Raw genomic sequence first — 15,291 nt, 5'->3', positions numbered from 1 at the left:
TTGTGAAGCTTTTAGAAAGTTTGATGTATAATGGCTCAATGGATAGGGTTCAATGTGGAGTTGTTGAAGTTAGTTCTAATGGCAGAAATCTGCATATTTAGTTTCAATTTTAAATTCAAACAATAGAGGGAAAATGAAACTGCAAGTTACTAAAATAAATAAATATGTATATAGATTATGACGGTTTAAAAACGCCAGTATCTATATCTATCTATATATTATTAAAAGTCAAAGAAAAAGGTATCACATTAATTCAAGTGGTTGCCTAGAAAAAAGCCACATGATATAATTAGTTAATAATTAATTATTAATTATTAGGATTAACAAAGAAATTAATTACCTAAAATTAACTACTCAAACATGGGTGAGGGTTGCCATGTTTGAGGGTTGGTTTAGGTTAGTTAATTTCTTTATTTTTTTTAAATAATTTTCGTTTTTCCTTTTAAAAATAAAAAATAATTTATTCAGAAAGCAATATTGAGAGTAATAGAATAAAATATAAAATAAAAATATTTCAAGAGTAATAAAATATATATCTTCTATTATATTACAAAAAAAAAAAAAAACAGCAGGCAAAATTATTAAATAAATTAATATGCTAATAATTTTTTTTATTAACAATGCAATTATACTAAACATTGGATAATATAATTAAAGAATACAAAACAAAAACGTTATATAAATCTTTTTAATTTAATAAAGATTTTATTATTGGGTATTACGTAGTAACAAAAAAGATTGTAATTGAAATTTATTAAAGTAATACAATCTAATATGTTCAAACAAGCCCGATCACAATTTAATTTAATTAATATTGTTTCTTGCTGGCGGTTTCTATTACCTATTTCGACGATTTTTTCGAAAACCGCCGCTATACGTTTATGTCGGAAGGGAACCGCCGTTACTGCATTTTGTCGCGGTTTAAACCGTTGCTATACGTACAAAAAACCGCCGCTAATGATCCGTTTTCTCTGTAGTGCACAACATCGCAACTTCGTTAACGAAGATCAAATAAAAAACGATTTGGTTGCAAAAGTATAATGAATAGACATGAACAATAAAATTGAAAAGTTTTTATAGCGAATGAGCAAATGGACTTTTTCCCTTTTTATTATATCTTGAAGTTTCAACAAAAGTAGGAGTAAGGGATTAGTTATTCTGTCGTCAAGAAAAGCCCGCGAAGAGACATTCTTATTTGGCGTGTGGTCAACACAGCGTCATATTTGCTCTTTCTCTCTTCTCTTCTTCCTCACCTACACATAAACTGCTCCATCTCCCTTCTCTTTTCCTTCTTCTCGTCTCTCTCTTTCTTCACAGGATTTTTTCTTCTGTTTTTTCATACTACTATTTGTCCTAAGGTACATTTGCTTTTCAAATTCACTACATTATTTATTTCTATGTATCAACAATTGAATTGTTCAGGTAATTTCAGTTTGTGTTTTTCTTGATTTGGGTTGTTGATCGAATTTGACAAAGTGGGTATTAATTCTGATAGTTGTTGATTAATGAATTTTACTTAAATAGACAAAATTCAGAAATTGGAAAGAAACAGTCCAAATGGATATGCAGGATTCATATAACTGACTCCAACTAGTTTAAGATTGAGTTGTAGTTGTTGCTGTCATCTTGCAAATGGGTTTTGTGTTCGAGTTGAGATTGGATATATATTCATCTATGGCATACGGAGTATCTATTTTAATCTGAAAATCGTTTGCTTTTATCTTGATCTGTTATTTACTTTTTAGCCTTTTTGGTTTGTGTTATTTTTTTTTTGTTGGTTATAATTACATATTGTAGAATGGATGCCCAGGAAATGGTTAAATAAAACAAATAATGTATAGTTGCCCCAGTTAAAAGGTATATGGAGCAAGGTTCTTTGAAGGTTTTAGGTGTTAGAAAATACTTATGGAAAATAGAATTTTAGCTTGAGGTGTTTCAATCCTTAAGGATATTTCGCCTACGTAGTGAATGATATAAGACGTATTCCCCAGGTCAACAAGCTCTTCTAGTTATAAACTAGAAACAAAAAATATTAGAATTTTAAAAAGAGAAAACCCAACTTAGAAGAGATAGGAATAAAAATGAAGGAATTAAAGAAATCCGTATTTAGTTCTCCAAAATACCATGTATGTATAAGTATTGATGTAACAGCTAGTTAATGGCTAGTTTGACTTTTTCAAGTAAGGGAAAATATTAAACAATAGTAAGTAATAAATATAAGGGACACTTCCTTTTCAGATGTCCATTAATTTCCAACATTAGGTTGGCTTCAACAAACATATGAGCTTTTTCTTAATAGTTAGTTTAATAGTACCTGTTATGATGAAAAACAGTTATTAGACATTTACCAAATTCAAAACTACTTGCTCAAACATTTTTGTTTATAAGCAATATGTATACTTGAACTTGGACCTCATAGTATTCTGGTTCTAAGACATAAATGTACTTGAATTTATACCTTACAAATATTAAACCACTTGGCATTGTTAGTGTTTTGTGCTCAACTAGTTTTATACATTTCCTTTCCTCTTCTTTCTCATCCTCCCCCTTTCATGTTAAGTACATTTTGTCCAAAAAATAAGGAATATAATAATCCTCCTCTGTCCCCCCTCATATGACAATATTACTATTTGAACAGTTGAAACATTTTTTCTACTACAACAAGATTTTCAAACCTTTTAGACTATTTTGACTATAAATTTAGTGATTATGGTACTTCTTTATCTATTTAAGATATTTAAATTTTGCTTCAATTTTTTTTTTAATATTTTGTGCGAGTGCATACTGAGTGTTAGTATGTTGACCTTTGTATTCTGAAAATATCTGCAGCTGTTCTTCTATATTGCTATTTTTATACAGTTTGGCTTTCGAAAGATCCCTAACTGGGCTCTTCTATTATTTGAATAGAGATTTATGTTTTGTATATGATTTTAGTTGTGTTCTACAACTTTTTGTGGATTCTTTTCTTGACTTCCTTAATGCTTGATGTCATCAAAAAGTGGATGGCTTGTGATTCTTTGTCCTCCATGCTTGCTTTAATAATTAGTACTTGAAGCTTCTGCTGCTCAAATTTCTTGTGATTTTTGTGTAGGTCATCCTTCTTCTTGTAAAATGGAGTTTTTCTTTAGGAATACAAGTGATGACACTTCAAGTTTCAAGCAAGACATTGTTAGTTGCCCATTTTTAAAGAATATCAATGAGCCGACAAATTTTTCATTCTCAAGTTCCGTTGCTTTCCCCAATCCTGTAAGTTGTTAATTGTTCACTGATTTGCAGAAGAGCTTCTTCTTGGCGTCTTTGTAAAATAGACGCCAAGGATTAATCCTGCTAAGGCCTCTCATTTTTTAGTATGATATACTAAAATTGAAGTGATGTCTTTCTCATTATTACCCTTGCACTTGAATCAGGTACGTGGAGGAAAATGTCCTATCTTTGAGGATGGTCCTAACTTTGATATGGCATTCAGGATTTTCCATGGGCAGAACGGTGTAGTTCCACTTTCAGGGACACTGTCAATTAGTAATGAGCAGCCAGATTCTGAACGTGCACCGTCTCAGTTCAACCCTTTGGCGGCAAAGGCAGCTACCATAAGCCTCTCAGCTTTTGGAGCTGGAGGACCTTTTGGTTTTGATTCATTCTCAGACAAGTGGAAAAACCAAAAGAAGAACTCCAAATCATCTAAAAGAGAATCTTCATCACAGGTACAATACCATTAATTATGTCTTTATTCTGCATCTGGCATGCTTTCTTAGCTGTTAAAACGGCTGAATATCTTTTTAACTTAACAACAACAACAACAGACCCAGTGAAATCCCATACGTGGGGTCTGGGGAGGGTAATGTTTACGCAGACCTTAACCATTCCTTATGAAGGAAGAGAGTCTATTTCCGATAGACCCTTAGCTCAAGAATAGTGAAAAGGACACAATAAATAAAATAATAACAATGGCAAGGAAATAAGACAACGGAAGCAAATGGCACATCGTGTAGTAACAATGATCTAGGAATACGAAATATAATTGTTGATTACTTTAACAAACCTTTTATACTGTGAAAGCATAAGCATAGTTCACTTATATTTACTGCTTGCTAACCTTTTCTTTCTTTGTTTGTTTTTTCAGGGAGGAGACTCAAAACATGAAGCACCAAGCGATGAGTGGTTGCATAATGGAAATTGTCCTATTGCGAAGTCGTACCGTGCCGTGAGTAATGTCCTTCCTCTTGTAGCAAAGGCTTTTCAGCCCCCTCCTGGTGTGAAACTCAGGTGTCCACCTGCTATAATAGCTGCCCGAGCTGCTCTATCACGAACTGCCTTTGCGAAAAACCTGCGACCACAACCTCTTCCTGCAAAAGTATTAGTAATTGGTGTTTTGGGAATGGCTGCAAATGTTCCTTTAGGCATATGGAGAGAACACACTGAAAAGTTTTCTCCGTCATGGTTTGCGGCAGTACACGCAGCTGTGCCATTCATAGGCATTCTGAGGAAATCTGTGTTGATGCCTAAAACGGCTATGGCATTTACCATTGCAGCATCTGTTCTGGGGCAAGTGATAGGCTCTAGAGCAGAACGACAACGGCTCAAAGCAGTTGCAGCAAGTGAATTGATTCTGACGAAAAATGCTACTTCAGCGCACGGTCAACTAGCAGTTAGCGGAGTTAGAGCTGGATACTGCAGTGAGATTGTTGTTTATAACAAGGTTCCTTTTCATGCCAGTTCCATTTCACCAGCTAGTGTAGTTAGCTGATGCTTGGCATCTTTAATGTTATATGATTAATTTTATGCAGGTTGGCTGCTGATATATTTTGTTCTTTACATTTTTAGCAGTCCATAGGGCAAAGTTCCACAATAGATATAAAAGTGAGAGGATGAGCACTATTCTTGTTAGTGACAATATATACATATACACTACTAGAAAACTGCATTGAAAAAAAAAATGAAGTATTTGGTCGCAAAAGTCAACAAAAATCTGGCTGACAGCAAAAAAAAAAAAATCCGACCGATATCGGTTGGAAATTGGTCAAATATTTGGTCATACTTCTATATAATGTACAAAAATAATTATTTATTAAAAATTTTCCAAATTTCCGACCGAATTCGGTCGGAAATTGGTCAAATATTTGGTCATACTTGTATATAATGTACAAAATAATTATATATTAAAATTTTTCAGAATTTCCGACCGATTTCGGTCGGAAAGTTTGAATTTTTGGTTTCCCGCCCAAGACAAAAATTATATATATTTAATTAACCAACTGAAAAATAATTCAATATTTCCGACAGAATTCGGTCGGAAAAATGCTTTTATACAAATTAAAATATAAATTTAATAATATTTGTGTGTGTAAATAATAAAGAGCTTTTAAATAAACAATATTTGATACTTATTTGATATATATATATATATATATATATATATATATATACTATACTATACTATACTATACTATACTATACTATATAGACATCTTAATATAGCTAATGTTATATCGAATATAGCTTATATACTATACACATAGTATATATATAGTATATTATACTATACTATATATTTGTGTGTGTAAATAATAAAGAGCTTTTAAATAAACAATATTTAATACTTAGTTGATCGCTATGATCCTTTTGTAATTGCAGAAAGAGTTAGGCAAGTGTACTATGTTCCATATCCATTGCGGAGGGATAAGGCTGATTGGTTGGTTATAATCAAAACAAAGCCTGTTGGTAGGGTGGAAGTTAAGAATGTGCTAGATGTTGCTTATCAAAATGATACCTCAAGTGTTAACCAAATGGTGGATGATTAGATAGAAAATTACTTGGAGCATCCTCAACGCATATTAGAAGAAGTTGATATGGAGGAAATAACAATCATAGAAAATGAGGATGAAGAATCACCTAATGAAAATGAAATAAGTGAAGAGGAAGGATTTTCAGACGAGGAAGGATACGTCGACGAAGACGACTAGCATGTTAGTTTTTTAAAGCGCTCTTAACTTATATAGATTTATATTCTCAATTCTAACATTTTCTTTAATTTATGCAGATGGCCGGTAGGGGTCGAGGTAGGTCTAGGAAGGATAAAAGGCCTATTGATCATGATGATGGTGCTACACCCTCGCTTCCTTCTACTCCACACTTGCATCCCTCTTTTGCTGATGGCCGGCAGCAATCTTCTAGGCACAGATCTATTCCACCACATTCATCTACTCATTATACTACCCACCATTCGCCCGCCCAGCAATATTATCACCATTCTCCGCCACAGGACTACACCCCGCTTCCTCCACATGATCCTACAAGTAGTTACATGGGTGCATCGAGTCACCAGTCACAGAGCCATGTGGTACGCCCGTCATCTGCTCCATTTGCTTCATCTCCAGCTGGATCGCATCCATCTAGATTTCAGCCGGCCGGATCGCAGCAGGGGTCTAGATCGATGCAGGGGTGTGGATCGCAGCCATCTTCATCAGGGACCCCGTCTCGCTCTCCACGGAGTTCGTCTCCTAGAATTTCTAGACTTCGTCTTCGGGATAGTAGCACTGAGCCAGATGCCCCCCCCCTTCTGCACACGCTTCAGATTCATCGGAGGATGATGATCCAGATGAAGTGCGTTATGATCGTTATCATAGGATGATATCAGGCCCGGCAATGAGTAAGATTTATTTATTACTTTTTTATTTTTGTTGAATTATAATAGCTACTCTTGTTTATTTAATGTAATTGCTATGTTGCAGGTTCATTCCTAATCATCAAGTTACAAAGATAATCACTGATATTCTTGGCGGGTTGTATAATGCACCCTATCTGACTTGGAGTGACTTTCCAGAGGATCTCGTGCAACAAATGTTCAACCAATTTAAGGTTTTAATACAATTCTTATCTATTTAAGCATTATATTAACAATATTTTCATCTAACGTTACATACTTTATTTGCAGACTAAGTGTGCCTGGGAGGACCGGTATAACCGTGAAATTTGTGCAAATTGGGAGTACAAATGCCGTAAGAGATTCTCTGATTCCTTCTGCTCCGCTCGAAAGGTTAACAAGAAGCCTTCATGGGTTCTACCGGATTTATGGGAGGATCTGCAGAGGTATTGGGCCACCGAGAAATTCGAGAAGCAGAGTGAACTGGGAAAGAAGGCCCGAGAATCTGAGAAGGGTGGCTCCTTGCACTGTCTGGGTTCAAGGAGCATATGGGATACGAGGAGACAACTGGTAATTCCTTAAAATATTTCGGTCTATTTTATCGAACTATATTTATATATATTAATTTCGTTAACACGTTTTATTATATTTGTAGGAAAAAAATATGGGAGAAAGATGAGTCATGATGAGTTCTTCATGGAGACTCACATCCGGAAGAAGAAGGCACCGACAGATCCAACTAGATGGGTCGAGGACCGGGCGGAGACTACACATGTAAGTTTCATAACTACTATAAATATTTATAATATTATATAGTTAGTAATTTTCTATCTTCTAAATAAATGGTCGCTACAAGATTAATGTGGAGGAGTACACTCAGAGCTTGCCACCGAATGAGCAAGGCGAACGACTACCCATTTCAGACGAAGAAGCGCAGAGGATATGGTTGGATGTTGTCGGTGATCCTAAAAAGGGGATAGCATACGGCCTTCTAGATAAATCTTTCGGCGCTACAGGGTTGGATTGCAAGGTATAGGGACTTCCGCCCAAGGCGAGGCGATTGATAGATCGACTATATCGTCTAAGGAACAGAAGATCGCAAAGTTGACAGCAGAGCTTGAAGAGACAAAGGCTAGAGAAAAAAAGAGAGATGAACAATTTGGTACCCTTCAAGTTCAGCTAGAAAGGTGGGACGAACAATTTAATCTCGTTCAAGATCAGCTGACCAATCTTTTTGCTAGTGGTGCTTTCCCCATTCCCCGGTCTCGTGAGCCTTCCCCATGTGCCGACGGTGAAGGTTCTAGGAGTGAAGATGGAGATGATGCTAGATAAAAAACTCATTGAATGGTGTGTATTGCTAAACAAAGTATTGAACTTGTCAATATTTAGTTGAAACTAGTTTTGAATGATGATTGTATTGTTATTTTGTTATTGAACATTTTAGTAGTTGTTGTGGTTGTTCTTAGTTGTTGTGGTTGTTATTAGTTGTTGTTGTTGTTAGATAATGGTTGTTAGTGTTAGTTAATAGTTTTTGTTAGTTAATTATTGTTGTTGTTGTTAGTATATTCATTGATGTTGATTAATTATGGTTGAATGGCAGCAATGTAATGCTGCCATTATAGGATGGATATTGGTTGTAATTGGCAGGTGGTGTAGCTTAAAAACATGCATTTTCTGCCTAGTTTTTACCCAGATTTCCGACCGAATTCGGTCGAAAATTTCAAATAAATTCTCCAGTTTTTTGAAATTTCCGACCGAATTCGGTCGGAAATTATGAATTTATATTTATTTTTAAAAATAAATTAACAATTTATTACAATTTACAACTAATTATTTAATTAAATAAAATTATTATTTTTTTAAATTTCCGACCGAATTCGGTCGGAATTTGAAAATTAAAAAAAAAAAAATTAATAGTTTCCAACTAATTTCGGACAGAAATTTGAAAATTAAAAAAAATATATATATTTAATAGTTTCCGACCGATTTCGGTCGGAAATTAAAGTTTGACAGTCAGTCAACGCTTTGAAATTTCCGACCGATTTCGGTCGGTACATAGCGACCATCGTTTTTTCGACCAATTAAAATCGGTCGGAATTCGGTTCAAAAATTATCAATATCCGACCGATTTCGGTCGGAAATGGCGGACAGAATTGCACTGTTTTTTAGTAGTGATACATACATACACATATATATTTACGAGTAACAGTGATATTTGAGTGTGTTTCCTGTGGCAAAGTACACAAAAGTGATTTTCTTCGTATGGTTTTGTTTTAAATGACAGAATTGTTTAGTATTTGACGGTGAGTTGATTCCTCCTCTGTTACAATCTAATGTTAATTGACTGGTAAAAGATCATTTCACCTTCATGATGATACCTTGCAATTAGGAGACAAACGAAAATCGGAATCTGAGTTGAAAGATAGTGGTTTTGACTCAGCACTGATCAGTCTCACTAAACAACCTCCATTCTTTATTATCTGTTATCCTATTTGTGAACTTGCTCTCATTCGATAAAATTGACAAAGAAAGAAAGAGAAAAATTAATTAGAAAAGGAAAAAGGACGAAAACTAGCATAGTAATTCTTGAGCTCATAAAAATGGGACTATTCCCTTGCAATACAACAAAAAAGGTCTAGTGTTATTGCTTGCTTAATGTACAACAGAATGCAGAAGTAAGTTGAAGTAGACCAGTGAATTGAAAACAATTGTTCAACTTTTCCAAAATAAAAAGAAATAGAAGAAAATACTTATGATATGAAGATAACACATAATAGAACTTTTTTAGGTGACTGAACTACTGGAGAAGTGAAATGTCGAAGCTCCTTGTTACTCTGAAAAATTAACATATCAACTTCTCTCAAAGAGATTAGTGCATTTATCCTATCTCCCCCTGGGTCATCCAAGAAAATAATGCATTTCATCATTTGGATTTGTTGCTGGGGTCACTCTTATAGGCCTAACCCCTCCAAAATCAATCATATTTACCTGAAATTGCAGAAGCTACTGGTATACATAAATATCATATATATTCCTCCTTGAAATGTACAATTTGAATTTTTCAAGCGAATATGAGGCGACCTGATTTGGATTCTTATCCTTCAACTCTTGAACTGTTGTTTAGGCTTCCTTACTTGAGCAACGATGTAAGGCACTTGTATCTCATCTTCTGTTGCTGCTATTGTGCAGCTAAAGAAAGAACAAGCATTTCCAATGGTGTTTAGGGGCAATGGGGGCGTAAATTCACCACACGGTACAATAGAGATGGTCTGAGCAAGATAGAATTTGCTTGTGATATAGCAGCTGCCACTCCACCTTTATGAATAAGTGCTGTAGCAACTTCAACGCGAGTTGGATTTTTCACTTCTTAATTCATTGAAACAATATCTTTGAGTCTGCCCAAACTAGAGGTTGAGAAATGATACACTTTTGACACACATCCAGCGCAATATCAGGTGCAGCAGCTAGAGGAAGATCAACCATTATTGGGAAGGAACAATCTGCATCAAACTGTCGCGCTGTAGCACCCCAATCATGAAGAAACTTACATGTATATATCCATCAGTAATCTGGGACAATATACAAATACTAACTTCTATTCCATCACAATCGAAACGGGTTAATGGGACCACTAATAGACTTCTGTTCAATGAACTACTCCAAGGCAAATCTTGGGACGCTCTTCATTGCCTGCCATATCTATTGGCTGTGGTTGGATTGCGATGTCCAAATCTCTTTCTATTCTCGTTCTAGCTTCGTGTTCCCTTCTCACTCTATGTAATGTTCGTTCGATTTCTGGATCAAGAGGAATGAGGTTGTTTGCACTTCTACTCCTCTGCATTCGAGAGTAAACCCTGCGTTGACACAAACCAGGCAAACTGAAAATTAAAACTTGAAAACAAATATCTAATAAAAGCTTAACTTAGTCACGTAGCTAATTTCTAAGTCCCCGGCAACGGCGCCAAAAACTTGTTGCGACCAAACACACTCACGCAAGTATACGCGGTCGTCAAGTAATAAAGTGACTAAAAGTCGGATGTCGAACCCACGAGGACTTATGATTAACTATTAACTAAATTAGACTATCCTAATTATCTAAACAAGAATTAAACCTAAAAATATTTTATTCTAAACTAATTAAATATAAAAATATAAATAATAAACTTTGAACAGAGAAAGAGCAGATTTTTATGATATCAATGTAATGAAAACGATCTAGGGTTATGGGCTATCTAATAATCCTATTGTATTCTTCAATTGAATTGACCGACTAATTTATCTAGCTTATTGGTTGACAGGGTTAATATTGCTCATAAGAATCTGTCGAGTTCTTACTCGCCTATTCAAGCTAACCTAACGCCTATATGTCTATGGAGTTAGAATCAACAAGAACGCATTTATAATTCCTGTAAATCAACCAAGCAAGGCAATTAGGTATATGTCTATCCTAACCACGAATCCGTTCCCCGATGCCCGAGTTCAAGAACTTGCCCTACTCAATCCTATATGCAATATAGAATTCCCACTTTCGAGTTCAATTCTAGATTCGTAGATAATATTCAATTGGTGATCAAGCAATTAAATAATTAAGTGCAAGATTGAATAAATAAACTATTATGATAAATCAAGAAGTCAAAATCAATATCCGAATAACAATAGTCATGAAAGAACCACAACCCTAGAACGTGAAGTTTAGCTCCATATAGACATGGTAGCCAAACAACAAATCATACATAGAAACATAAAAATTACTAAGTTTGGTGGGAGAAAGATGGAACTTGATGAATTCCGGCCTCCACAGCTTTATCGTGGCTTTTTTCCCCTTCCCAATATGTTAGATGACCTAAAAGAGGCGTTTTTGGCTTATATATTGCGTACAAAAGTCGTGGGCCAAAGTTCTCCTATTTCTAATCCAAATCAGCTTCAGGGATTGATGCTAGGGTGGATGCGTCGCATCCACCTCGTCCTCCACTTCTCAGCTTCGCATGCTAGGGTGGATGCTTCGCATCCACCTCGTCATCCACTTCTCAGCTTCGCATGCTAGGGTGGATGCTTCGCATCCACCTTGTCCTCCACTTCTCAGCTTTGCCCAGGTGCGGATGCTAAGGCGGATGCTATGGGCCGACTTCACTGCTAAGGGTGCACGAACTATGATTTTTTTCTAGATTGGATTCGACGCATCCAACCCCTCTTCCTCTAGCTAGAGCACCTTTTCTTCATATTTTTGCACTCCAAATACCCTAATTCATCACACACAACTCAATTAGTCATAAAACCAATAATTAAACCATGTTGGGCATTTTAAGGATCAAATAGCATCAAAAAGCGGTTAAAACATGGGTAAAGTAACATCAACACATATCGAAATATGCCCAACATCACCACCCCACACTTAAACCTTTGTTCGTCCTCGAACAAACCATCAATATAGTAGACGAAACAAAATTAAGCTCTTATCATTCAAACCACACTACACATATGACCATGGTTATTTGCTACAATTAGGCTCTAGAATATGCATCATATACACTTCCCTTTTCTTATGTCATTCTTTAAAAATATTCAAACAAAGACAACATGTTCACAACAATCCTAACCTCAAAAACCAACTCAATGTCACTATGCACTCATGGCTTGAATACCCAACATCATAGAGAAGTCTAATAACGTTATCTATCCCTCGTGAAACCATGTGCCCTCACAACAAGAACAAGAAAGCGAGTTCAATCCACACATTCAAATCTCATGATCAAATATATTTTAATGGCTCACATATATCAAAGAAAATCGCTCACTCTCACAAAGAAGTCACATGCATGCAATTGGTACCATAGGCTTGCCCTTAATGTAAATCTCTACTAATGTAAGCTTGCTCGATCTAAAATCAATTAGGACTTTTTCATGGTTGTACTGTGGGCTAAGGGACGGGTAGGATATATTTAAGGAATAGTGACTCACCCTCCTAATCACTTTAATACATATCAAAATTACTTTAAGCGTATTTTCTTCAACACCACTTCAATTTCACAAACAATATCACTTAAATAAAAAAATATAAATAATAAACTTTGAACAGAGAAAGAGCAGATTTTTATGATATCAATGTAATGAAAACGATCTAGGGTTATGGGCTATCTAATAATCCTATTGTATTCTTCAATTGAATTGACCGACTAATTTATCTAGCTTATTGGTTGACAGGGTTAATATTGCTCATAAGAATCTGTCGAGTTCTTACTCGCCTATTCAAGCTAACCTAACGCCTATATGTCTATGGAGTTAGAATCAACAAGAACGCATTTATAATTCCTGTAAATCAACCAAGCAAGGCAATTAGGTATATGTCTATCCTAACCACGAATCCGTTCCCCGATGCCCGAGTTCAAGAACTTGCCCTACTCAATCCTATATGCAATATAGAATTCCCACTTTCGAGTTCAATTCTAGATTCGTAGATAATATTCAATTGGTGATCAAGCAATTAAATAATTAAGTGCAAGATTGAATAAATAAACTATTATGATAAATCAAGAAGTCAAAATCAATATCCGAATAACAATAGTCATGAAAGAACCACAACCCTAGAACGTGAAGTTTAGCTCCATATAGACATGGTAGCCAAATAACAAATCATACATAGAAACATAAAAATTACTAAGTTTGGTGGGAGAAAGATGAAACTTGATGAATTCCGGCCTCCACAGCTTTATCGTGGCTTTTTTTCCCCTTCCCAATATGTTAGATGACCTAAAAGAGGCGTTTTTGGCTTATATATTACGTACAAAAGTCGGGGACCAAAGTTCTCCTATTTCTAATCCAAATCAGCTTCAGGGATTGATGCTAGGGTGGATGCGTCGCATCCACCTCGTCATCCACTTCTCAGCTTCGCATGCTAGGGTGGATGCTTCGCATCCACCTTGTCCTCCACTTCTCAGCTTTGCCCAGGTGCGGATGCTAAGGCGGATGCTATGGGCCGACTTCACTGCTAAGGGTGCACGAACTATGATTTTTTTCTAGATTGGATTCGACGCATCCAACCCCTCTTCCTCTAGCTAGAGCACCTTTTCTTCATATTTTTGCACTCCAAATACCCTAATTCATCACACACAACTCAATTAGTCATAAAACCAATAATTAAACCATGTTGGGCATTTTAAGGATCAAATAGCATCAAAAAGCGGTTAAAACATGGGTAAAGTAACATCAACACATATCGAAATATGCCCAACATCAATCATCGTTTGACAGAGAATTCTTGATTGCACCATTTTTAGCTCTCTGTTTTGTGAGAAATGTGGAGGAAATGAAGACAGTTATAAATATATTTGAAGCTCAACAAATTAATGCGTGCATTCATTTATATTTTTCCAAAATTTAATTAATCATTAATTTTGTTTGAATGCTGAATTCATTTATTTTAGTTTTAGGTTTTGTTAAAAGATAAATAAGTAAATAAAATATTTTTTAGGTTTTGTTAGATTCTGAGTTAAGGGTCTATTGGAAACAGCCTCTCTACCTTCACTAGGTAGGTGTAAGGTCTGTGTACACACTACCCTTTCCGACATATCTGTGGGAATATAGTGGGTTTGTTGTTGTTGTTTAGGTTTTGTTAGATTTTTATTCAACTTAACTATGGTCTTGTAACATTAACTTAATCATGGTTAAATACTAACCGTTCAAATAGAACGACACATGAACTTATTTCTTTAATACTTTGGAGCCTTGGTGTTAGACATAGTTGCTCGCTACCAGTACTGATAAGAGGTAGCAGCATCTCGTTGAAATAATTAAGGTGCGATTATTTCTTTTAGTGCTTAATTAAGCGCACGCAAGTTTTTCTCGGTTACTAGGGACATAAGTTTCTCATTTTTTCTAATAAAAGTGTTTGAAATTTATGCTAAAAAAGAATTTAGTATTAGCTGCAAAACAACGAGGACAAAGTTTATTAAAAATTTAGATACTTCCAATATCATATTCTTTCATCATAATCGTACTTCTTGATTTAAGCAGAATAACTCTTTGCCCTTAATCAAAGCTTTTAAATTCAATCCTTAGAAATAAAAAAAATTCAGGTTAAGAGTGCTTTCCCTTGTAAAACCTTACGTGACGTGAATGTAAATTAGTCGGGCCAATCGATTCAAGATACTAGGGGTGTACATAGGTCGGGTTGGTTCGAATTTTTCAATTATCAAACCAAACCAATGGTGTTGGGTTTTTAAATTTATAAACCAAACCAAACCAACAAAGTCGGGTTTTTCAATCTCGGTTTTTCTCAGAGGTTTCGGGTTTTTTTCCGGTAAGTCTTCATAACATAAAATATGTAATTTGTGTTCCAAATATTTCTTAAGTCCTAGTAAAATACAACTATATAATGTGTTTTTCAAGAAACTAACACAATAATATGAGATAAGTCATAGCATTATACTAAAATATTCAACAACAAAGATAAAATAATAAAATTACATAAAATAAATATTGTTAATTAATAAACCATAATGAAAATTAACATAATCTGAAAATACTTTATAGGTCATGCTAAAATAAGTATAGCTAATAAGTACTAATATTAATTACATAACTCAGCACTAAAGAAAAAGATAAATTATGTTATGCATTTTCATTATAAACCAATGTAAAACTAAGATAATTAT

At 35.0% G+C, this 15,291-nt stretch overlaps 1 protein-coding gene across 2 annotated transcripts; it reads left to right on the top strand.

The window, feature by feature from the left end:
* The first annotated feature begins 1,003 nt into the window (after nt 1-1,003).
* LOC104106137 (uncharacterized) lies at nt 1,004-4,812 on the top strand. 2 transcript variants are annotated; one of them, XM_009614620.4, is made up of 4 exons: nt 1,004-1,422; nt 3,092-3,246; nt 3,408-3,701; nt 4,121-4,812. In XM_009614620.4, exons 1-4 carry the CDS (start codon nt 1,398-1,400, stop codon nt 4,742-4,744), a joined length of 1,098 nt encoding a protein of 365 aa, XP_009612915.1. In that variant the 5' UTR covers nt 1,004-1,397; the 3' UTR covers nt 4,745-4,812. The 2 variants fall into 2 exon arrangements, with proteins under 2 accessions (XP_009612915.1, XP_009612916.1); XM_009614621.4 differs by having other exon boundaries at nt 1,006-1,358.
* Nucleotides 4,813-15,291: the final 10,479 nt, after the last annotated feature.

This window comes from Nicotiana tomentosiformis, chromosome 5, assembly GCF_000390325.3.
Source record: "Nicotiana tomentosiformis chromosome 5, ASM39032v3, whole genome shotgun sequence".
Classification (NCBI taxonomy): domain Eukaryota; kingdom Viridiplantae; phylum Streptophyta; class Magnoliopsida; order Solanales; family Solanaceae; genus Nicotiana; species Nicotiana tomentosiformis.
The sequence above is the reverse complement of the archived record's forward strand: the minus strand, read 5'-3'. Positions and strand labels throughout refer to the sequence as shown.